The sequence below is a fragment of the Taudactylus pleione genome, unplaced genomic scaffold (assembly GCF_031769625.1).
Source record: "Taudactylus pleione unplaced genomic scaffold, aTauple2 ptg000017l, whole genome shotgun sequence".
Classification (NCBI taxonomy): Eukaryota; Metazoa; Chordata; class Amphibia; order Anura; family Myobatrachidae; genus Taudactylus; species Taudactylus pleione.
In genome coordinates this window covers 16,778,971-16,804,468 of record NW_028284419.1, presented here as the reverse complement: position 1 = coordinate 16,804,468, position 25,498 = coordinate 16,778,971, and the positions used below count along the sequence as shown (strand labels likewise).

The window sequence follows — 25,498 nt, the reverse complement described above, 5'->3', positions numbered from 1 at the left end:
AAGTAGCACTTATCCTCACAGGGATGCCAGCTCAGGCACAGACGCCTGATATTGTCTGTAGTAGGTAAAAACATTTGGAAACCCATGCTCTGAATACGGTAGGATGTAACTGCTGTCTCATCTCGCTAACGTTACATTGTTAGTTCTGCTCCTTTTGGAGCAACTCTGAGCTTGCGGAAATCCAGACTAATCCTGTACTTTAATTATAATATCATGCTTGCAGCCTTATAAGTATTATGCCTATATTGCTGAGGAATAAAGAAACATTGTTACTCAGTAACATTATAAATAGCATGTCTCTCTTTGAGACTGCTCATTACATTCCAGCTGTCTTTACAGAGAGCTGTGAACAAATTCATTGTTGATTATTTATAATTTATTGAAATAATTTTCTTAAATCAACAATACATATATTTTTAACATATTTTTATTTTATGCTGAGATATTAGTTGTGGTATACAGTCAGTGCTGGTGACAATTTTTCTCAGAACTACCACACACAAACTCAGAGAAGATGGAGAACTTGTTTTAGTGGTCATTGGGGCATTTGCCTCTCCGATGACTTTGACTTCACCAATGATTTTGGGAGCATTTGCATCTTCTGCGGTGGTCTGAGGGGCACTGGCCTCTCCTGTGGTGGCCTCAGGTGCACTGGCCTCTCCCGCTGTGGTCTTGGTGCCATTGTCCTCTCCCATGGTCATCTTGGGGGTGCTGGCCTCTCCTGTGGTGGTCTCTGAGGTGATGGGCTTTCCAATGGTGGCCTCGGGGGTGCTGGTGTTTTCCATGGTGGCCTCGGGGGCACTGGCTTCTCCCATGGTGGGTTTTGGGGCTCCAGCTTCTCCTGTGGTTGCCTTGGGGGTACTGATATTGCTGATGGTGGCCTTGGGGGCACTGGATTCTCCTTTACTGTGTGTTGGGAGAGTCTGTAATATAAAAGATATAAAACAGTGATACCACTACAAAGATAAATGTTGCGTGAGGTAAAAAAAAAATTGGACATTAATGTTAATAGTTCAACAGGTAACTATTTAGAGTATGTATAGCATTGTAATCAGTACCCAGACTGTCAGTATTCCAGTATAGTTTAAATAGTGAAAGCAAATTCATGATTGCAGTGGGAAAAAACACACAGTTATCTGTGGGATAGATTTCATACATGTTTCCAATGGTGAACATGTATGAAAGCTGTTCTACAGGTCACTGTAAAACAGATGGTGTTGTTCATAGCAACCACCCATTAGTATATGTGCCAGGTTTACAGCAGGAGAAAACAGCAGAATACACGCCAGACTTATACGGTGGTAGAAGTAAATGCAACTGTTACTATTCCCAAATCATAGACAATATAGTATTTTTTTATGATGTATCATATACATAAGACAGTGTGGGGGCAACTAATTTCCGATTGATGTATGCACTCTAAATATGCAGCTGCCAGTGCTGTAACAGGACTCAAATGCTCCCTGTGCCTGCCCCCTGAGCATATGATGTCATAATATTGTGTACATGATGTAATTACATCGTGCAAAGGGGACAGTGCTACCAGCATAGGTACAGTAAGTGCAGCACTGACCGAAGTGTCCTGAGAAAGCTCCACTCCACTATTCAGACTGCAGGGTGCCTGCTTGGAATGTCCAAAGGATACTCAGGACAGCACTGCAGCAATGATCCTGGTTGAGAGTGTCTTTCTAAACACTCTGCTAGCAGGGGGGTATCTATAATGGGTGCACGGTGTGCGGGGAACACTGGCCCCTGGGTCCAGGGGGGCCCTGCACCGCACACCCTGCACCCATAATATTACTTACCTCTCCAGAGTCCCACGTCGGCGCAGGGGTACGGTGCTGTAAAACGACTGGAAAATGGCCGCGGCGGGCCCAGAGTCTATAACTCTGGCGCTGGCCGCGCACAGCTCAGTGCGCTGCCAGGCGGAGAGGAGGGGGTCCGTGTCAGACTGCACACGGGCCCCCTCCTCTCTAGAAAGGCTCTGGGGCAGTGACTGTGCTGCCCACAGAGCCCTGCACTTTATGCAGCATCATCAATTGCACACCCCTAGTTATGGTCTTGCCAGCTGCGCACGGAATTCGGAATTATACTAGTCTAACATCGCAGCTTTTCCTGGGCACCTTTATGGAGTGGAAAAATAATCTCGAGGTACAGTCGAAATGGGCTCTGCGGCAGCAGATCACGGCCTTTGTGCAGAATTTATTTGCTCCCTCTATGTCTGAACACTGCTTTATAATTAAAAGATGCATTTTCTAAGATAACTAAATTCAGATGAAAATACAAAATGCTAATAATTATTAAGTTCAATTATATGCAAATATCCCTTGTAGTCAGGCTTCCACTATTGCCAAACCCCTGAGGCTGCCCTCACAAGGTGTAATCAATGATTTACTTATAACAAAGTGTAATGCTGGGGAAATGCGAGTTTGCGATGTTCTTGGACTCTATTACATTGGCCCAATATGTCGACGTTCACAGACATATCGTGTCGGCTGTGCAGCACAGCCAATGGCCCTTGCTGCCAGTAAGGGGGGCGCGATGTGACCCCAGGCCAGTGGGACCCCCGGCCAGGGGCACTGAGGGGGGGGGGCAGGTAATAAGTAACCAGGCTTGTTGGAGGGTCCTGAGCAGAGGCCAGGGTCCGCCGCCACCCCCCTCCCTCTTACCTTTCAGCTGCCCAGCACAAGCTGCTGTGTGTTGGGCTGCAGTGGGAGACCAGAGAGACTGCTGCCACTGATCATCATCAGCAATCTCCTTTACACTGCCTGTGGGGGGAGTGATCACACTGATCGTGCCCCCCCCTGATTTGCGCTGTGCTGAGGGGCTCACAGAGCCCCCCTTCTCAGAAAGGGGTGCTGTGAATAGAGATTTTAATTTTTTCTAAGCCAGTGTGACCACGCCTCCCACAATTAGGCCATGCCTCCATGATAGTAATGAGGCCCAGGCCGGCTCTCTATGGCCCTGCCCCTGGCTTGATGACAGATGATGGTTGTTCAGTGTGTATGAACAACCATCATCTGCAGATATATCTGCAGATTAACTGTACTCGTTCAGTTGTGTACCCAGCTTTAGGGAGCCTTCTCCTCATTCATCCTCCTGGACCTCTCTGACACCTGTGACACTGTCTATCACCCTAGTCTCCTGCACACCCTTTAGAATCTATTTGGATTTCTGTCTCTGCTTCTGGGTTCACCTTTTACCCACCAAATCACTCCTTCAGCGTCTCCACCTCTGTCACATCCTCCCTCCATTCCCACTATCTGCTGTAATTACCAGACACAAAGTGTAAGAAGTAGATCAGGATAATATTGGTGTTTGTGCCAATCCAGGATATAGCAACAATGGTTATTCTTTGGCATTCTTACATCTGTAACCAATGGAATTCTAAGGGAGGAATTCAATTAGGGTGAGTTGGCTTGCTCGTAATAATAATAACGGTGTTCATAGTATATGAGCCCTAATGACTAAAGTAGTCTACGCAGCTTGTTGCATGAAACTTCAATTACATTTTGACCCACACGTGTCACAAAACCTTTAAATATTATTAAATATGAATAAACATAATTATACTCACAATAGTTCCATAATAGTCATATTCTTTATCTTGGCAGCGTATGCCAGGGAGAAATGCAAGAAGTGTAAGTACAAAGACAACATGTTACAACCCTTACCTGTGTATATATAACTAGGCAATGATGTGTTACAGTATGTACATACGGAATCGGTATGGAATCCCGGCTACCATATGGCCAGCAGTTCGATTCCCGGCAGCAGCAGCCCGACAGATCAGCAGAGCCTGGCAGCGGAAGCCCTAAGGTAAGTATAAACTAACCTAACCTAAACCCCTAACCCTCCTTAGGGGTGCCTCACCCTAACTTCCCCCCCAAGTGCCTAACCCTAATCCCCCCTCTAAGTGCCTAACCCTAACCCTCCCTTCCCTGCTGCCTAAACCTTAGTCCCCGGGGGGGGTGCCTAACCCTAACCTCCCCCAGGGGGTGCCTAACCCTAACCCCCCTTTCCCTAGCTAACCCTCCCAGGGGGTGTCTAACCCTAAGTCCCCCGGGTGCCCTAAACCTAACCCTCCCCCCCGCAGCTGTCTGCTCACAGCGCCCGGCACTCCTTCGATCAGGATGCCGGGCGCCGGTCTCCCGGCATCGGGTAAGTGACAGGCGTCTAGATATAGACGCCGGTCATTTATCCCACGCTAGGATAAAGCAGCCGGGAAGCTGGCTGTCGGTATTAAGGCAGCTGGTTTCCCGACTGCATACCGTACATACAGTATGCTAGGTATATTTGATGCACATGAATTTGTGTTTGGCATCACTGTTACGATTCCCAGAGCTTGCTGTGTGAACCCCCTAAAACCCAGACTAGCGAGGTCTTCTGCCAATAACAACCGCCCGTTGTTCCCTTAGAACTATGAGGTGTTCACTGGTACTTAGGAGTCTGCCTGGTCTTATAACTCGGGGTAATAAAGGTTCATATGGAAATACAATGGGATTCAATGGAGAGAGGAACGACAGGAACAGAAACTGGTATCCAGAAGAATTGAAAGTCGATGATGTGGCTGATGAACTGATGGTACGGCTAAGAGCCAGTTGTAAAAGACAGTACTCAATTGAGGTGGCTTTGGTAGCCGATGGTGCGGCTTGGAGCCAGTTTTAAAAGACAGTACACAATTGATGCAGCTTTGAGAGCCGATGATGCGACCTGAAGCCGATTGTAGAAGAAAGATAGTAGTTGATGAGGCTTTGAGAGCCGATGGTGCAGCTTGGAGCCGGTAGCAGAATCAAGCACTCAGTCGATGTGGCTTTGAGAGCCGATGATGTGGCCTGGAGCTAATTGTAGAAGAAATAAAGTAGTTGATGAGGCTTTGAGAGCCGATGGTGTGGCTTGGAGCCGGTAGTAGAATGAAGTACTCAATCGATGCGACTTTGAGAGCCGATGGTGCAGTCTGGAGCCGGTTGCAGTAGAAAGAAAATAATTGATGAGGCTTTGGGAGCCGGTATGCAGTTTAGTGTACAAGTTTGTGTACAATTTAGTGTACTTCGGCTTTGAGAGCCGGTACACAATTTAGTGTACACTATAGTGTACTTCAGTTTCAATTTGGTGTACTGATTTGTAAACAAGTTACTGTGTTTCTTTTTGTGCTGATGACAGCACGGAAGCTGCTGGTGCGGCAAGAGAGCAATAGTAGACCTACAGGAATGCTATATTCGGTGAGGCGGCAAAAGGACAGAGTGTACAATTAGGAGGAGAGCTAAACTGCAGCATTTTTGTCCCAGGGATAGGTGGCGTCTATGTAGAGAACATTCAGATATGTGTCTGCCCCTCTGTGGCTACATTTACAAATAAATATAAAATAATGTTACTTGCATGGAGTGCTTCCCTGTAGGACAAAATATAATAAAATAAGATTGCATCCTCAGGTCCATCCTCACAGTAAAATACAACACAATGGCCCCTAACGGAGAAAAAAACCCCACAATGGATGCGACAGCGGCAGGGAAATCTGCCATCTGCCCATGCTTGCATCCCATGCCAGGCAAGTGGTTAACACCAGCAGGGGAATGGAGGGGCATTACTAATGTGCGGCCCGACTGGTGCCTGCAACAGACTCTGGCACCTGGAGCATGAACTCCATTGGCTCCGCCCTTGATTACACTCATGTGTAAAAGCTATACACCAGCATGTATCACACTTACCAATTGCACCTGTTTTCTCATGACTGTCCATATTTACAGCCCCAGGAAGCGGTGTAGTCTTATAATGATATGTCATTTGTTTGTATGGCTGGGAGTGGTTTGAGTGTAGTTTGGTGGATCATGGGAGAGGTTTATGTGTTTTGAATATGCTTATTAATATGTTGGGAAAAATGTGTATTTAGGCAAATATAGAATAAACTATGCATCTTTACCACTCAAGAGTGTAATAGTTGCATTAAATGTTGTCTATTCCGATATCTGTTTAGTACGCTGGAATGGATACTGAACAGAAGGTGTACTCAAACACTCCACCATCGGCGCAGCATCGTGATGACCATCCGCATTAACGGAACCCTATGACAGACCCAGTGTCTCCTTCTGAACTTTCTCTAAACTGACTCTGCATTCACCAACCTTGGCCTCAGCACTCCCGTAAAATGGGGAAACACCCCCCCCATTTCCAGGAATGCAGCCCAGGCACGCCACCCACTCAGCCCCCCAAATGCACATGGATTTAGTACCAGTGTATACACTACAACTAAAGCATGACATCCTGCTTTGTGAAGTTTTGTTAGGACCAATTTTGGTGAAATTGCCTACTCAAGCTACTGGTTGAAGTATGGAGTTAATTGACCTGCAGTTGATCAACTCTTTTGCTTTGGGTTATGAAATGATTACATAGGTATCACAATCCTGGAGTATGTGCTACCACCCACTATTGCCCTTCGCTGATGAAGTTTTTCCCTGAGTGTTCTATGCTGGGACCACCATTCATTGCAGAACATTAGCAAGTTCAGGTGTCTTGGTCACTGAACCTAAACCCACCCAACTATCATCCCTCTTTCAAAGTCAATTAGGTCTCATGATGAAGTAATTTTAGCCAAATTATTGGCACCCCGGTCAAGGCCAGTTTTTTATAAATGACAAATGATGTTAATAATTTAATTAACACATTAGCTATATCTTTGTGGTAGCTTTTGCTTTCAATGCTGCTTGTCCCATATTTACCCAAGTGTTTCCAATATTTTAGCCGCCACTTATATATAGCAAAGAAATGTCCAGCAAAGTGGAGATAACCATTTATTAGCTGAGCCAACAACGTCAACAATACAGCCTATCCATTCAATAGTACCTAGAGACATTATTAACAAAACCCAATGTGTCCTTTAAATATATGTCTGGTTCTTAGTGAGTTGATTGAGTGCGTTCTCATGTGTACTGTTTCAGAACAAAACTTGGCTGCTTTCACAGTGTGTACATAACACATGTGCTTGGACAATGCAGCAATAATATAGCAACACCAGAAATACTGTAGGAGGTGGTTATACAGTCAGTGCCCATTTATCTTTTCCAGCTTCTTTGTTTGGCTCTTCTTGTGCCTTTCTTTCGGCTTAAAATAAAAAAAAAATCTAAAACCTTAGCACACAGTGATGTTGTATAACATCCAGCATAAAGCTATGAGATTTATTCCTCTTTTTACTTACTCTGCTCAAAGTGCTCGCTGCATGGAACAACATAAATAAATGGTACAGGGGCTATTATATATACTAAGCTCTAAGAACTGCTCACAGTTGCTGTTATCGGCACTACATCAAAGCATTAAAATAGAATAGGTACTGGATTCCAAGACATATCACTTAGTTTTCTAATGCATTTGTTCTTTCTGTGTCTTACACAGCTAATGCAATTCAGAACATAGGCCAACTGAAGCATTACAAGACCTACATTTTCCAATATACATACTAAGTTGAGTAAATGTTTTCAATCCGATTTGGAAAATAAATTTAGACTAGATATTGATTTTGCTAATCTATATTTCCCTGGATCTGATGAATGAAAAATAAATGTAGAAACATTTTGAAATATGCTTAGCTACAGTGCAACATAATATTTAGCATAATCGTATTTCTAATGGAAATGTATCAAATCATTGTAAGACTTTGTAATTGCCAGCTTGTCATTTTATGCAATTCCATCACTCATCACTGGAACTATCTTGCTAAGTGAGCCTCTCCTATTACATTTTTGGTGGGGTCTGTACTGGAGAGACTGGACTTAGGGCCTGATTCAGCAAGGAACGCACAGCAGAGAAGGCATGCACTTGGCCTTGTTTTTGTTCTGTGCATGTGTATGCATCGCACTACGCGTGCGCGAACTTGCCAGTGCGATCGGATTATGGTACACACACTATATGCAGTGTGTATGCAGAACCTTCCGAAACTGACTGACAGGAAGTGCCGTTTGTGGGTGGTGACGGGGGGTGGTCAGGTGAACGCAGGGGTTATAACGCCATTATAGGGGCATGAATAATTAAGGCAGTGTGGCGGCATACGCAGCCATACTATAAGTTGTAAACAGGAAGTGGCCAAATTCCTACGACAGGTCAGGTCAACCACTATTATGCTAATGAGTCCAATGGTTCTCGATGTTACGGATGTTTGCTCTATCTTGCGTGCTGATCAGGCTAGGAGTAAAGGTAGATGGGCGGCATAGAATGGGGCTGGGCGTCGGCATCTTGTGCTGCGGTCTCCGTGCGTATGCATTGATTAGCATATTCTCGCAGCGGACAGGCACGTGCGTCTGCATCCATGCGCTCCTTGCTGAATCAGGCCCTTAGTTCAAAATATGAACTTCTTGTGTTATGTTATTTTTTCTTGATCATTTTCCTATAAAAATATGTAGTGCAATTTTTTTTATCTTTATATATGTTTTTTTTAAAAAGAGACTTTAGAGCCACCAAAGAATAGAAGAGACCCCAGTTCCGCTTCATTTTATAAGTTCAGGTAATACTAAAACTAAACTAAAAACAGAAAAGTTTGTAGCATCCTCTAAGTGATACAGCGCATATACTGGTACAAGGTAATTGCAGGGAGGCACCCAATCTGTATAATCATGCTGTTTCTGACATTAGCACAGTTACACATAAAGAGGTCACGATTGATAATGCAGCTTAATAATATACTTTACTGGTTAACTGATGCACTGTCTATTTGACTGCTGCTACTGATTCAAAGATGTAACGTCTCCTATAGTATTACCTGCATAAGACTATCTGCCTCACTGTGTACCAGTTGACCCATATGTACTGCTGGTGCACTATCTAGCTTTTGGGATGAGCACTAGCCACTAGGAAAGTAAGACTATGGACCTTTTTTAGAGCTGATGTAAAGATGCACCTTGATTGCACATGACACAATGCACAGAAGCGCTTTTACACCCGCGTTTTTTAGTTGCACATATCTTAGGTGATATGCTACCAAAAAGCCTCAAGCATGGCAAACCAATTTTGATTGGCTCAGTGTTTATTGACCGTCCAGGTCAATTAACAACGTTAATTCTGCTCCTAGCGAACAATTGTCATCACATATTATTTTGTTTTATTTTACCTGGCTTATATAGCAGGTTCTGTTGGACCACATCACTGAATTGTAATAACAGTTAATCAGTTAATGATTCAGAATAATGAGCAGCAGTTAATACAAGCGCCATGGGCATCTGTTTTTCTCTTTCTTTATTGCAAATAAACATACGCGATCCTCCTCTCCAGGTACATTTTCTGCAGGTTCAAAGTATGTGTCATTTTTAATATGGGTGCAAGTTTTGCATGACCGTATGTACGACTCCTATAAAAAGGTTGTCATGTGACAAACATGAAAATGTTTTAATACTGACTTGACACTTAACACAACCTGATGTGCTGAGGAAAATAGAGCATGTAGGAATCAAACACACCTGCAACAAAATATCTATGTTATATTAGCCTAAATAAGAACCAGCCGTTGGTTTATAGGGCCCTCTGAAACTCGAGGTTCACAGATATTGGCCTCTCTGCTCTTCCACAAGTTTACCCTACAGAAGGTTTTTTTATGCATAATCCTCCATCTGTTGCTTAGCAATAGTACAACTCCAACAATCATTACAAGGACACTGGCTGGCACTGGTCTATGTTCTGTAACAACTGTGGGGATTGTTAATTCTGCAAAGCCTGTATAGTGATAATGCATTTAAAGCCTGGGATAGGTAACATTTTTTTGGCGTACACTGTAGTGTAGTAACAGAAATTAAAAGTACAGAGTTAAGAAATAATAGTTCAACATTGCAATAACATCTGAACGTGAATTAGGAGTTTGACATTCTTAGGATTTCAGAATCTGGAACAGGAGGGTGCATTCATTTCTTTTGATAAGTTTTCTTACATAGCCTAAGGTGTCTAAAAAAGACGAATGTACTTATTCTTTACTCTTCAAATCCACTTTCATTATCATAGAGCTGTAATTGTCAATATGTTCTTAGAAACATGTACTCGGTGCACCTGCTGTCAATTGGAACAGAGGAACAGGTTCTGTATGAGGCTTGCATTGTATTTGTTTGTTCTCTGCATTTGAAATTCAAGGCATAATTATATCCATTGGGGGAAAACAGTAGCTTTTGCCTCAAGAAAAAGAAACAAACACAAAAAAAACCTCCAGCACAATTTAACTATTGCTTACAAAATGAGCATGTTTATGGATCTGCGGTTTCTGCATGATAGATAGATAGATAGATACGATAGATACCGTAGATAGATAAATAGATAGATACCGTAGATAGATAGATAGATAGATACGATAGATACCATAGATAGATAAATAGATAGATACCGTAGATAGATAGATAGATAAATAGATAGATAGATACCGTAGATTGATAGATAATACATAGATACTGTAGATAGATAATAGATAGATAGATAGATAGATAGATAGATACCGTAGATACAGTAGATAGATACTGTAGATAGATAGCGTAGATAGATACTCTAGATAGATAGATACCGTAGATAGATACCGTAGATTGATAGATAATACATAGATACTGTAGATAGATAATAGATAGATAGATAGATAGATAGATACCGTAGATACAGTAGATAGATACTGTAGATAGATAGCGTAGATAGATACTCTAGATAGATAGATACAGTAGATAGATAAATAATATATAGATACTATAGATAGATAGATAGATAGATAGATAGAAAGATAGGTACTGTAGATAGATAGCTAATAGATAGATACTGTAGATAGATAGATAGATAGATAGCGTAGATAGATACTCTAGATAGATATATAGCGTACATAGATACTCTAGATAGATACAGTAGATAGATAATATATAGATACTGTAGATAGATGGATAGATAGATAATAGATACTGTAGTTAGATAGATACAGTAGATAGATAGATAATATATAGCTACTGTAGATAGATAGATAGTGTAGATAGATAGATAATATATAGATACTGTAGATAGATAGATACTCTAGATAGATAGATACAGTAGATAGATAGATAATATATAGATACTGTAGATAGACGGATAGATAGATAATAGATACTGTAGTTAGATAGATAGATAGATACTGTAGATAGATAGATAGATAGATAGATAGATAGATAGATAGATAGATAGATAATAGATAGATACTGTAGGTAGATAGATAGATAGATAGATACTGTAGGTAGATAGATAGATAGATAGATAGATAGATAGATAGATAGATAGATAGATAGATAGATAGATAGATAGATAGATAGAGCTGTCATTAAACAAATCAGTTTTTGTGGTTCATTTCACTCTTAACAACTTGTTTACACAACTCCTTACCAATTAGAGGAAATGCAAATAAAAAAAACATGAATCTTTTATTCATGTAGTGTCCATATATTATGTACAAGGATAAATTAGTCCATCTTGGAACAAAATAGACAAAGAGAGAGAGCAAAAGAGATCTAATTAGTGTATAATGTTCTCCCAGTACTTTGCCTGGAAGCAGAATCAAGTGAGCTTGATAAGAAGGGAAGATTGGAAGGGAGTTTTGCATTCACGGTGGCTCATTGGAAGAAGGGTCACAAAAGAAGGAAATAATCAAGAATACTAAATTGCCACTGGAGCACAGCTAATTACAGGCACAAATTGAGTGCACTTTATCTTATTTACTATAGAGTGCAATGGTAACAGTACAAAGGACAGATACAATGCACTCAATAAAACTATCATTCACAAATGGCATGAAAAGGTTAATACTTCTGTAAAATATACCCTTACATTTAGAGATTAGGCAGATCATTTGTGTCACATGACTGTATCAAAGTATTTTGTGATTGAATACATAAATGTCTATGATGGAGAAATACCACGATTTGGTACGAAATGTCAAAAGTCATAATGTTGACATTCATCAGGGCAGCATGAGAATGTCCACATGGCCATAATGTCGATGTTGACCATGTCAACATTCATCATGTAGACAGTGATGAAATTCTGACATGTTAGAATATCGACCTTTTGCCCTGGTGGCCCTGAAGTGACTTACCTGCTCCCAACGGTCATGTGACCATCACTTACGGGTCAGAGCTCTGATCCTACGGCGTTCCGGTAAGTATTTCTCCGCTATTCCTAACCGCTAACCCTCCCTCTAGTGCCGCTAACCTTCCCCCACCTACAGCCTAACCCTAACCTGAAGGATGACCCTAACCCTCCCCACACAGCCTAAACCTAATGTTAACATTCTGGCAATATCTCCACTTCATCTGTCGACATTCTGAGAATGTCGACTAGTTGCCTGTTGACCTTTTAACACTGTCAACTTCATAACTGTCAACATTGTGGTGTCAACATTATGAATGTCGCCATCGTTACTGTCAACCTAAATATGAAATATGAAAAGGGGTCCCGGGTTGCGAAGGGGGATCCGTTTGGATCCCTCAGCCCTTGTTTGATCCCTAGCCTAGCACTGCTGAGTCAGTCCCGGTAGTGCTTATTGTCACTACTAGGGAAGTAGCAGTGATGAGGATCAGCTGTCTCTGCACCAGAGCAACGAGATGGATACTAAAGTAGCACTTCCGAACAGCGCTTAGTGAATAGACCCCTAAGTACAAAACACTTTATGTTAGGCTCTAATTTCCTGGAAGTTATATACCCAAAGTGATCTCCCTGGTGACAACCTTAATAATCATCTATATATGCATAGAAAAGCTAGTTGCTCTTATTATGTTTTAAAACAATAACTACTGAACATTAGATATATATTATATACTGTAAACACCATGTGGTTTATCTAATTTAATTGTATTGGGAAAACTTTTTTCTGTTGTATTTTACAGATGTGTCCCCATACACCTGTTTTTGTACGCCATATGGCGAAAGTCACCTGGCGTCACTGAGATGCTCCGAGAGGAGTAGTGCACCATATTTTTTATGCATCGCAGACACAGCGAAACGGAACTCACAGTGTACGAGAGACGCTGGGCTGTGACTTTAATTGCACAGGAATTAGTTTTAAACACGTACATGGCATTTGTTGACGGTCATGTTGCCGGCACTTACTGTTTCACTATGCAACTGTCCCAAGTCAGGGCCAGTGCAAGGTTTCTCAGCACCCTAGGCAAAACTTCAGTCTACTCCCCACCCCCAGCCTATCCCTAACCTCAGGCCCTCTGAGAGCTGCGGCGGGCACGGGTAATAGGGGGTGTGGCATAATCGCGGGAAGCGCAGCAACGCCCCCTTCCCGAAAATAAAGAAAAGATTTGCAGCGCCGTGCGCTGGGGAGGGGGCGCTCTGGGCCCCCTCAGCCCTGCTCAAAGCCAGGGGGGGCACGATCAGTGTGATCGCTCCCCCCCACAGGCATAGGAGACTGCTGTGGCTGCTGCTCAGCAGCCACGAGCAGTCTCCACTGCAGCTCAGCACACGCTGTGTGCTGGGCTGCTCTGAGGGAGGGGGAGCGGCGCCGGACCCGGGCCCCTCAGGAAGCCCGGGCCCCAGTAATCTGTACCCGCTCCCCCCCCTCTCGGCGCCCCTGCTTAACCTTAGGCATCCCAGGCATGTCGACATTTCATGTGGTGACAGTTCCAATGTTGACATTGTGAACAAATCGACATTCCTAGGATGTCAACTTGTTGCCCTCTCCTACTTGTCAGCACCACCAACACTGGCTGTGCCCAGTGTTGGCAGTGCTATCTACCAGCACTGTGCAGCGGGGGCACGCTATATATATCAGTCCAACAATCTGCCGGCACTTGCTCCTGTGATCGAATATATATCTGTACCATCTGGTATATATATATTTATAATGTTAACTAAGTACACATATATATATATATATATGTATATACACACCACGCTTACTCCTTCACTTATATATATAATTGTGTCTCTTTCCCCCTTCCAACAACTCATCAGTCCCACCCCTTATAAAGTGTATTTAATGATTTTTTCTACCACTTACATAATATATTCAAGGATCTTCTCCCCCCTTAACACTTATATAATGTATTTAATTATCTCCCCCCTTACCCCAATCCCTTATATAATAAATGACCCCCCTCACCTACGGTACAGCCCTTATATATTTAGTGATCCCCCTTAGCCCTGACCAGCCCTTATACTGTATATTAAATTATCCTCATACCCCCAGCTCTGATATTGTATATTTAGTGATCCCCCTTATCCCCAGCTCTTATATATATATATATAAAATGATTTCCCCCTTACTCCCATATTTATACATTTAATGATTTCTTCCCCCCACCCCCTCCCCCTCTTCATATCCTAGTTTTGCTCAACTTACCTTGTCCCAGCACTGTCAGGCAGCTCCAGAACACAGCCACCTGCTCCTACACGTCTTTTTCGGGGATAAGACTTCATGACATCTCACCCAGGTCACCCCACAGTGTCTGTAGCGTAGCGCCGTTGACTTGTCACCGATGGAGGCGGAGACGCCGGGAAACAATTGAAGACACAGTAGGCCGAGGAGTGGACCATTATTTTTACTTGTGTCAATCCTCCACTGCCAGCAGTGCAGGGAGGCAGAGACTGGAGGCTGGAGATGAGAACATTTCTTTAATTACAGCAGCACCAGAGCTGCTTTGGAGCAGCTCTGGCGAGGAGCTTTGTGAGAGAGGGGGGCCTGAGGGTACTCGCCCCTTAAACCAGGCCATGTTTGGAGCTCATGCTCCGGGTGCTCTGCCCTGCCCCCTGCCTCTCACTAGACAAGGGGCGGGCTTGCTCACAAAACCATGTAAGTGCTGTTGTGACAGCAGGGTCATCAGTCAACTCAGTGCAGAGTAATAAAACAGGTATAGGGGCGGACGGTGCTAGTAAGACCTGCGGCCGCCACTAGGATAGTCTGAAAGAAGGATATTTTTTCAGACATCCTTCATTTTTTTTCAGTTTCAGTACAGGTCCCGGCACATTTAGGCAGCTGCCTAATGGCAGCGCCTGCCCTGTCCCCAGTGCTTATTAATGTGCATTATGCGAATCCAAAAGAAAACAGCACTCAGGGTCCAGCCATACAAAAAGCAAAACATCCAATTTAATGACCAATGTTTCAAGGCTCCATCAGCCTTTTTGCCAGGGTAATGTTGATGGAGCCTTGAAACATTGGTCATTAATTTAGATCTTTTGCATTTCATATTGGTGGACCCTGAGTGCTGTTTTATTTTGGATTTGTGTATATACAGCATAATGGTGTAACTAGAGGGGTCGGCCGAGGCACGTGCCCTCGGCACCGTTGGACCAGCGGCGCGGGGATGAGGTGGTGGTGGGAGGTCTGCAGTCCAGGACAGTGGTTTCAGTCAGTGTAGTGCGGATCGCACAGAGGGCCTGATTCAAACCCGCTCGCGAGCGCTTGCAAGCGGGTCGATGTTGCCCAAGTGCGCATGCACACGAGGGAGCCGGCTCCGTCGTGCGCATGCGCGAGACCCGAATAACGACGGCCAAGCCGTCGTTAAGGGTGTCGCACCAAAGGGGGCGTGCTGTCGATGGTGATTGACAGCACGGCCCCTTTGGTGGGCATGCCGGGGGCGTGGCTGCCCAGATGGAGGCCTACCGTCTGGGTCCGGCCCCACTAACATCACTAGTGATGTCAGTGGGAGTGCTTTTGGCTCTGATAGACTTCATAGACTGGCCACACTCGCTCTAAAATCAAGCATTTGGAAACCCCTCTCTAGAAATCCTGCGTTTGCCACTGAATTGGATACCCTAGTTTTGGTTTAATATACCAATTGTACAGTCATCGCCTGCAATGCAATTGTTGGGATTTGCATTGCTGGACTGCACTAATTGGGGGCTGTACTTTCTTTGGCACCAAACAGTTCATTGTTTATTATCAATAAATGACTAACTTTTTTTATCACCCAGTTCTGTCTCCGTGTGTTTATTCTCAATTAAATTTATTTATTGGGAACCGACACAGGCAAGACTCACTACAGCCTGCAAATATATTCTATAATGGGAAGGGTGGAAGAAAATACTTGCTTGTAACTGGACATTCTGAGACAGCTTGTTGTTGGGAAGACCCATGACTTGGGTTGGGAACCCGAAGCAAGGGCTGTCTAAGTCAATCTGGGTGATTTGTTAAATAGGCATTAATCTAGATCTGATTGTGAAAGGTTGTTCTTTAAGTCAGTAAAATCATAGTGATAGCGTGTTAAGTTCTGAATTACAGCGAGAATAGACAATATTCAGCCGCTGTTGTCATTTAAATTCAGCTATAAAAATGAAATACATCTAATTATTTATATACAAACGCAACCTTGTATGTCTCTGTGTCTCTGTATTATTTTATTTTTCCAATAATTCACTTGTAATAATGTGTTGATGGTTTATTTGGATGATATAAGCGCATGCATTATTATATCTGTTATTGTAGCATCAAAAAACTAATAAGCTGTCACTTTTAAGGAAGTCATAGCCATCTTGTTATCAGCGTAAACTGCATTCTGATCACAATCTGTCTTATACTTAAGTGCAATAATCATTTGTCTACCTGAATTCCCATCTGTCATATATTTCTCTAATTTGATATTATGTAAATGTATCTCTGTAATCTACTTACAATTTTCCCTTGTGTTTATTTTAATACGCAAATTGACATTGTATTCAAAAATTGAGAGCTCAAGTTAGATGCCTCATCAATGTCATTTAAGCTTATTTTATCCAATCATGTCCAAATGCTAGTTCCCTTTCTTTCTTGATGCAGTAATTGAACTTAAATTGATGGCAGTGGGTGGTGGGCACAATTGAGCAGATGATACAAATACTGTTTGATTCGAAATGTAACTAGGGGTCGATCTGCATTTCTGATGAACGTTTCAAAACAGCAGCAAAAATGTATACTTTATAGAAAACATGCTCGACAGATACTAATAGCAGGGCTAAACACTGTTTATTTATACATACTAAATTATATTATTTGACAAGCTGCCATATTTCTGTGAAAGCCAAACTCATAATATTTGCCTCATTCTGCATTTAGTTGCTAAAGTTTGTATGTTATGCTGGCATAATGAGGATTTAGGAATTCCCATTCCTGCTCTAACCACACCACACAGCAGAATGAATTGAACAATGTTGACCCTGTTTTATTCATATACTATATGTTCTGCGATTAATAAATATATTGTGGAGCCACAATCTGAGGAATAGTGAATTAACAGCAGAACTTGAAGTTTGCATTACTGGAATGTTGCACCTATGCTAAAGGGCCTTTTTCAATGCAAAACAGGATTTGCATGCAGTTGTTGACAGAAATGATGTAGGTGGAGGTGTTGATACTGCCATACCCCTTTTACACTAATGTTCCAGGTCTGACCCAGTATTTGGAACATGGTTCCAATCCAGGACAGACCCCGTTCCCACTACGACCCAGGCTATTCCGGGGTCGGCGCCATTCACACTGCACAAAGGTGCAGTGGAACTGTTCTTCTGGCACTTGTAAATTAAATCATCTCCAAGCGCAGAGAAACAGGAAGTCCCCATGCTGTAAACGGGACTCGGGTTGGACGACCCGGGTTACCCGTTTACACTGCAGGGTTACACGGGTCATTCCAGTGTTAAACCCTGCAAGCTACCCGGTTGGGTTGCTGGGTCACTCAACCCGGGAATCCAACTCTTGTCCCTTTTACACCTAGCAGCAACCCATGTTAACCCTGCAATAACCTTTTTTGCTGCTAGTCTGAAAAGGGTTTTATATAGGCACACACCAACAGATGACTCAAACTATGAACAGCCCAGTTACTTAACCAGTGGTGTTGATTTATTGATAGCTAACAGGTACAGCCATACTGACTGTTACATGTACATTGGTAATGGAATGAAGCTTGAGCAGAATGGGGTCCTATACAGCTCACCAGCTGATGAGTGTATGCAGCTTGCAGGTAGTGGTGCAAGGATGCTGGAACAGCTTTATGCGGGTATACACTGGGGTCTCTCACCTGGGGGTAAATTTACTAAAGTTCGATTTGGGATTAATTTTTATGAATCTCTTAAATCAACTGAAATCGAATTGAAATCGAACTGCAAAATCCCTTAGCAAATCTCAAATTTACTAAAATTCTATTTTGCATTTGATTTTTAAATCGAATTCGATTTTGTTTCATTTTAAGAAGGGATTTTATGTTCGATTTTGCATGTTCATGTACAAATCGAACACCAAATCCCATTCCAAATCCCCAAATGAATAGACCTGCTTCATTTTTAGCATGAGCAGGTCTGATTGACACAGATGCATGCATCCATCATTGAGATGCATGCATGTATTTTAGTGTAAAAAGCTTGTTAAGTGTTAATTTATGAAAACAAAATACATGGTGTCCCACCCCTAAAAGCACAACCAGCCCCTGACTTTCATAGCCATATCCTGGTTGTGTAACTACAGGGGAAATAATGCGTAGGGTTCCTATGTACTTAGTGCAACCAGTACCAGGCTCTGAGCCAGTCCTGGTTCTGGAAATACAGGGTAAAAAATGCGTAGGGTTCTCCTGTAATTTCCATAACCAGAACCTGGCTATTTCTAGCGGGGGGTAATACTACAGCCAGAGAAACCCTATCACCGGGTCCCCCGGCCAAAGCATTACCCCTGACCGCTAGTCAGCCCGGGCTGGGGATCCCTGGGGAGTTGGGGATGCCCCCAATAAAGGGGTCCCCCTCGCCAGGGGCTATCCCTGGCACCCCTGGGCGTTGGGTGCTTTGTTTATTGTGTAAAATGTATGTAAAAATATAAGTGTAAACATTATCTTAAACAGTAGAATTGCAGGTCCCAGCAAGCCTCCCCCGCATGCTGGTACTTAGAGAACCACAAGTACCAGCATGCAGGGCATTAAGGGCCCGCTGGTACCTCTAGTTCATCTGTAAAGAAATGTTAAAATAAAGACAAGACACACGCACCATGACAGCATACTTTTATTACACAGATATGCACTCACACATACTCACCTTCAATACCTGCACCAGGGCTTCCAGCGAGCCGGGATGTGACGCCATAGGTCCCTATGGGTCACTGCCTGTGACTCTCTGGAAGGTCGTCACCATCAGTCTGATGGCCTTGTCAATGAGATAGTCCAATTGCATCATTTGCTTGTTCTTTAACTACATCATTCTTGAGTGTACTAGACCCATAAGTGATTCATAGGTATCCCTTTCAATTTTGGATAGTCTAGTCAAGGAGTTTGCAGACCATCTTTATTCGGTACATAGTGCATGAGGTCCGCATTTCTATCAATATTAGTAGGAACCTATCCATCTATTTTGTCTTTATCATTTGTTATAATACCGTATATCGTATTTGGTTTCGGAGGGTCAGGCCTCACCCACGTTAGGTCTAGCCATATATACCTAGATGTATAGTACTATGCATGCAGACCTCTGTTTTCAACGAATGGGAGGCACCTTCAGGTACTACCCAACATATTTTGTCATATGCACACATTAGATACACCATACAATAGTGGAGTGATTGTCATAATGATTATTGTTATCTATTTACACGCATGTCTGTATATGTACACACATGTGTATATAGATTATATATTTTTTTGTTATATATCTTTTTGATGTTCATCTTATTATTCCTATAGTATTATTATGTGTATGTAGAATCTTCTATATGAAACCAAGGGGCATATTCAATTAGAAGCGAAAAGTACCGTACTTTTCACATGCCGGACTTTTTGCCGACATCGGTATTGCATGCGAAAAAATATCACGCACGTCCCCGCTTATCCCTTTATTCAATTCCAAAGGATGTGAAAATGCGTCTCGGCGAAACTCAGACAGGTGAAAAGTGCTGGCAGATATGGGGTAATCAGCCTGATACCCTCCAAAAGATGCACTGACATGGGGGATAACTATGGATACCCCTGAATAGCCCTGCTGGAGATATGTGGGGTGCTTAGATGCTTTCAATTGGGGCTATTTTGCATCTTTGCACAAGTGGTGAAAAATAGCATTTTGCAGTTGTTTTTGGAAAAAATAACTAGTCCCAGCAAATTTGGGGTACATGAAAATGGGTACAAGCATGGTTAAAAATTGCTAAAGTGAGGTCTTAAAAAGCATTAAAAACGCACCTTCAGCAAGCACCTGCAATCAATAAAACACCTCCCCATACTTGCGGACCCCCCAAAGTCTATTTTGCTAGTTTTTAAGTTTGTACCCCAACTTTGAACTTTTTCGCCCCGTTTTCAAAGTAATTTTTTGGTGTGTTCTGTAATTCTTTTTTGGATTTTTTTTGATGCAGTTTACCTTTGGGGACCTGTCCTAAGAGTGCAGGGTGGTTTCCCCACCTTTGCACCCCAAAAACGCAATTCTGCACTTTTTACCGCCAGCTATTCATAGGCGAAACTTTTCCACCGGGGTACATTGCACTGCGTTTTCGCACCGGCGAATAATCGCAACAGTTGAATACGGGGATAAGATTCCGATGGTGAAATGACGTCATTGGCAAAACTTTTTTGCAAAGAACGGCTTTTCGCCGCTAATTGAATACGGCCCCAAGTCGATTAACTGAATCTTAATAAGATTAAAATGCTAAATAATATACATATGTAGTAATTTATCCTGTAGGTAGAACTGTCCAATCTTTAGGGTTTTTGTGGTACTATAATATTGTTACAACCAAAAGAAAAGAGAAAAGAAAAAATATATGATGTATTTAGATCCAAATATTGTATAGTAAATATTATCTTTTTATATTTTTTTACATTGAAGCACCTGTGAATGTTTTATTAATTTTATTGAAGGTATATTGGTCTGTTTATTGTCTATTGCTATACATAAAGGGGGGTATCCACTAGACGATAAAGTTGAACGATTGAACGATAATGATAAAATCGTTCGATAATTGTCTGAACATCGTTTGAACATCGTTTGCAAATCGTGCAGTAATTGTTTCTAACGATGTACGATGCGCGCTCCCGCTGGTCGTTTGATCGTCTCCTCCATCGACTGAACATGCAGGTCAATTTCACTTGATTGCTTACAAATCGTTTACACATCGTTTACACATCGTTTACACATCGTTCACGCTGAACGATCAAACGATGAACCACTATCTGCCCACTATAGCTGAAAACTCTCAATCACAGATTAAAACAACATAGTTTATTGTTATATCTTTTGCAAATCGTTTGCATATCTTTTGCAAATCTTTTGCAAATCTTTTGCAAATTGTTCAGAGTGGAAGATCATATTTCAAGGGAAACTTCAAGGGAAAATCGTTAAGATGTTGGACAGGAATAAAATCGTCTAGTGGATGCCCCCCATTAGAATTAGACATTGTGGCCTCCATTTACTTACCGAGTTTTATCATCAAAACGAGTGATATATTTCACTGTGTAAGATAAATGGTGTCCTGCCAATCAGATCCCAACTGTCATATTTCTAACAGTTGACAGTTGGGAGCTGATTGGCTGGAGCAATCATAAATCATAAAAAGTGAAAATTATCAATCGTTTTGGTGATAAAACTCATTAGTAAATGAGGCCCTGTGTGTTTAATAGAAATGTACTGTGCCAGTGGGAAAACCTAGTGTACAATAGAACACCTTATCATGTTAAGAGTTAATTGCTAAACAGCTTCCAGCTGTAGCCAGTTATTCTCCACATAAAAGGCTCCCACTGAAAGCAATTCTACACACCTCTGATGAAACGACCAACGTGATAGGTCGAGAAATGCGTCAGTTGATCTCAAGCATACCAGGAAGTGCGCTGTAGACACCAAGACACAGCAGCAGCACACATGGACTACATGCTTAGCCTCGGCTCTCCAATCCACAGAAGGAGACCACAGCCCGGAGGTCCCATGCTAGCAGGATACTCAGGAGCCATTCACCATTCACATACGTTGGAGTCATTTGGAGTCATTTGCACCATTGTGCTAGTAGGAGCAATTCACAGTAGCAAGTCTCCACAGAGATTTTGGGACTTCAAACTCCGCCCTCCAGTTCCCAAGTGTCGTGGCTGGCCACCACTGATTAGGGACTGCAGGCATGGTGTCAGGTAAATACTAATACCGGGACCTACACATGATAGTTATTTGACTGTTATACTAAATCTACTGCATGAACTGGGATTGTGGACCTCATTCAGAGGCGGTCGGAGGATGCAAGCGGTCGCTCAGAAACTGGGCGGCCACTTGCATCCTGACCGCCCGCCTCTGTTGCGGTCGTTAGGCTGTGGGTTTACACCCACAGCTCTAACGACTGCTCGGGTGATGGTCGCGATGGTCAGAGACCCTAGGGTAGGGTCTCACTTGTCGTAAGCCCCGGAGAGCTTCTGGCTCTGTCAGAGCCGGAAGCTCTCCACTGACATCACTAGTGATGTCAGTGGGGCCTCCCCCAAACGGTAGGCGTTCCCATGGGAACGCCTCCGTTTGGGCTGCCACCCCCCCGGCCCGCCTTCCAAACGGGGCGAGCTGTCAATCAACATCGACAGCTCGCCCCCTTTGGAAAGAGACCCGCTACGACCAGCGCTGTCGGTCATAGCAGGTTTCACGCATGCGCACGAGGGAGCCGGCTCCCTCGTGCGCATGCGCACTGGCCAAACATCGAGGTGGCCGTGCGGTTGTAGACCGTACGGCCGCCTCTGAATAAGGTCCTGTATGCTTTGCACCTGGAGACTGCATGCTTGGCATACTAACAATACTGACAGCATATCGTATTCACACCAATTGTGATTGTGCTCTATATATTTGGAGACTATGGGGCAGAGGCGTCACTAGTGTTGGTGTCACCCGGTGCTATAACTCATGGTGACACCCCCCCCACCAAAAAAATAAAATAAAATTGATGCGCAGCTCCGCAAACTCTCCCCAAATACCAGTCCAGCAGACACATTTACACAATGCCCCCAGTAGTGGTGTCCCGTATGTAGTGCCCACAGTAGTGGTGCCCCTTATGCAGTGCCCCTATGCAATGTCCCCAGTGGTAATGACACCTAATAGTGCCCCCAGCGGTAGTGGTAATGCCCCTTATAGTAGTGCCCTCTATAGTATTAGTGCCCCCTATAGTAGTGACCCCAGTATTAATGCCCTTAGTAGAAATGCCCCTAGTAGTAATGCCCCCATTAGTAGTGCCCCTAGTAGTAATGCCTTCAGTAGTAATGTCCCCTGTAGTAGTGCCATCAAAAGTAATGCTCCCTGTAGTAGTGCCCCCATTAGTAATGCCCCCTAATAGTGCCCACAATGGCAGTGGTAATGCCCCCTATAATATTACCCCCAGAAGTAATGACCCCTATTGTATTGCATAGAGTGTAACAGTGACTGCCAGATAATGCAGAGAGCGTCATGGTAACCGCCGGATAATGCAGAGAGCATCGTAATAACCGCCAAATAATACAGAGAGCATCGTAGTAACCGCCAGATAATACAGAGAGCATCGTAGTAAACGCCAGATAATACAGAGAGCATCGTAGTAACCGCCAGATAATACAGAGGGCATCGTAGTAACCGCCAGATAATACAGAGCGCATCGTAGTAACCGCCAGATAATACAGAGAGCATCGTAGTAACCGCCAGATAATGCAGAGAGCATCGTAGTAACCGTCAGATAATACAGAGGGCATCGTAGTAACCGCCAGATAATGCAGAGAGCATCGTAGTAACCGTCAGATAATACAGAGGGCATCGTAGTAACCGCCAGATAATACAGAGCGCATCGTAGTAACCGCCAGATAATACAGAGAGCATCGTAGTAACCGCCAGATAATACAGAGGGCATCGTAGTAACCGCCAGATAATGCAGAGGGCATCGTAGTAACCGCCAAATAATGCAGAGACCATCATTGACTCACATATAACCCATATACACACAGAAACACAATGAGTATACCCACACACATACATTAATACACCATCCCCAGCATAGACACTCTCTCCTCACTGAATTAGTTACTTCCCATTACACCTACTGTATACATTAGACCATAGTCACTGTGCTGGCTGCTGCTGCTGCACTGCATGCTGTCTCCCAGCTCCTTCTCATCATCTCTGACTGGGAGATCAGAGGGTCACGCTGGGAAGAAGCAGGGACAGTGTACAAACTACTTGTCAGTATTGAAGTGTAATCAACAGTATTTGAATACACTTGTAAACTGGCAAATGTTTTGTAGACTGTCCCTGCTGCTCCCAGCGTGACGATCTGTAAGGCAGGGAGTGAGCTGATTCACTGAAGAGAGGAGGAGCAGGATCTCAGCTGCCATCCACCCCGGCGGCTTCAGTCAGGCTGATCGTCTTTACACTGACAGCAGGTAATCAGCCCCCTGCCACTAGCCCACCCCCGCACATGTAGGGGACAGTATGAAGAGCACAGCCGCACTTGCCACTTACTGTACTGTAGGCTGCCGCTGGCTGTCTCAGTGTGACAGGCGCAGCGGCAGCCGGCAGAAGTAAAAGCTGTCTCAGCAGCTGCTGCAGGGAGAGCGCCTCTCCAGCCTGGCGTCTCCCTGCAGTGCAGGCTCTGCTGAGCGGGGGGCGGGGATGAGTCAGAGTTTGGTGTCACCCCCTTGGAGGGTAACACTCGGTGCGGCCCGCACCCACCGCACCCCCCTTGTGACGCCACTGCTATGGGGTCTTTTTGCTAAGCAGTGTTAGGAGACAGAGTGAAAAGTGATAAGGTGCCAGCCAATCAGCTCCTAACTGCCATCTCACAGGCTGTGTTTGAAAAATGACAGTTGGGAGCTGATTGGCTGGCACCTTATCACTTTTCACTCTGTCTCCTAACACTGCTTAGTAAATAGACCCCTTTATGCTTTGCGTACTAACACGCTTGTGACTGGGTCCATATATCACTGGAGACTATGGGCCCGATTCAGACCCGAGCGCTAAGAAGCGTTCGCTCGTAGCTGTCCGATGTTCACATTCTGCGCATTCGTATGCATCGCAGTGCGCGTGCGCGAACTAGTGCGAAAGATCGGGAAGCGGACGCTCGTTGCGCATAGAGTACCCAGCAGAGTGAGTGACAGAAGAAGCCATTTGTAGGTGGTGACAGAGGCTGGCCATTAAAAACGGGGGAGTGGAGGTGCGAACGCAGGCGTGTCTGAGCGTCTCAATGCCGTTTCAGAGGCGTGCATAACTAACAGGCAGAGTTATAGTACACGTCAACTGGTTGTATTTCACACTGACGTGCTCGCAGTGCTTTAGGTAGGGTATAGTCAACCTCAAGTGATGTGTTCGCTTCCGATGGTACCGGATGTACCGATAGTTGCATACACTTCCTGGAGATGACATGCGCAAGTGGGTGTCTTAAGACAGGCTGGTGGGCATCTGCATCCACAAAGTGATCGCACGCCAAGACATAGTGGGCGTGCTTATGCCTTGCCGTGCGATCGCCTGTTGTGTCGTCACTTAACCGAGTTTGCATAAGCTGGGTGCGAGCGAATGCATCTAGTGAGCGGGTCTGAATGAGCTCCTATATGCTTTACCTGCTAACAGCATCTGCTAATACGCTGGACTTGTAACATCTGCTTTAGTCCCTGTA

The 25,498-nt window shown here is 43.8% G+C and overlaps 1 protein-coding gene across 1 annotated transcript; it reads right to left on the bottom strand.

Moving 5' to 3' along the window:
• Window positions 1-416: 416 nt before the first annotated feature.
• Window positions 417-24,016, bottom strand: LOC148540832 (uncharacterized). The gene is made up of 2 exons (XM_088482351.1): window positions 23,931-24,016; window positions 417-923 (listed from the first exon to the last, which is right to left on the bottom strand). Exons 1-2 carry the CDS (start codon window positions 23,979-23,981, stop codon window positions 417-419), a joined length of 558 nt encoding a protein of 185 aa, XP_088338477.1. The 5' UTR covers window positions 23,982-24,016.
• Between the last annotated feature and the right edge of the window lie 1,482 nt (window positions 24,017-25,498).

Bases quoted from the DNA above. Each gene is read 5' to 3' on its own strand.
- LOC148540832 (XM_088482351.1), bottom strand. From the start codon at position 23,981: ATGCAGTGCAGCAGCAGCAGCCAGCACAGTGACTATGGTCTAATGTAT. The intron at 924-23,930 runs GTAGGTGTAATG...TTTATATTACAG, and splicing joins ACTATGGTCTAATGTATACA to ACTCTCCCAACACACAGTAA.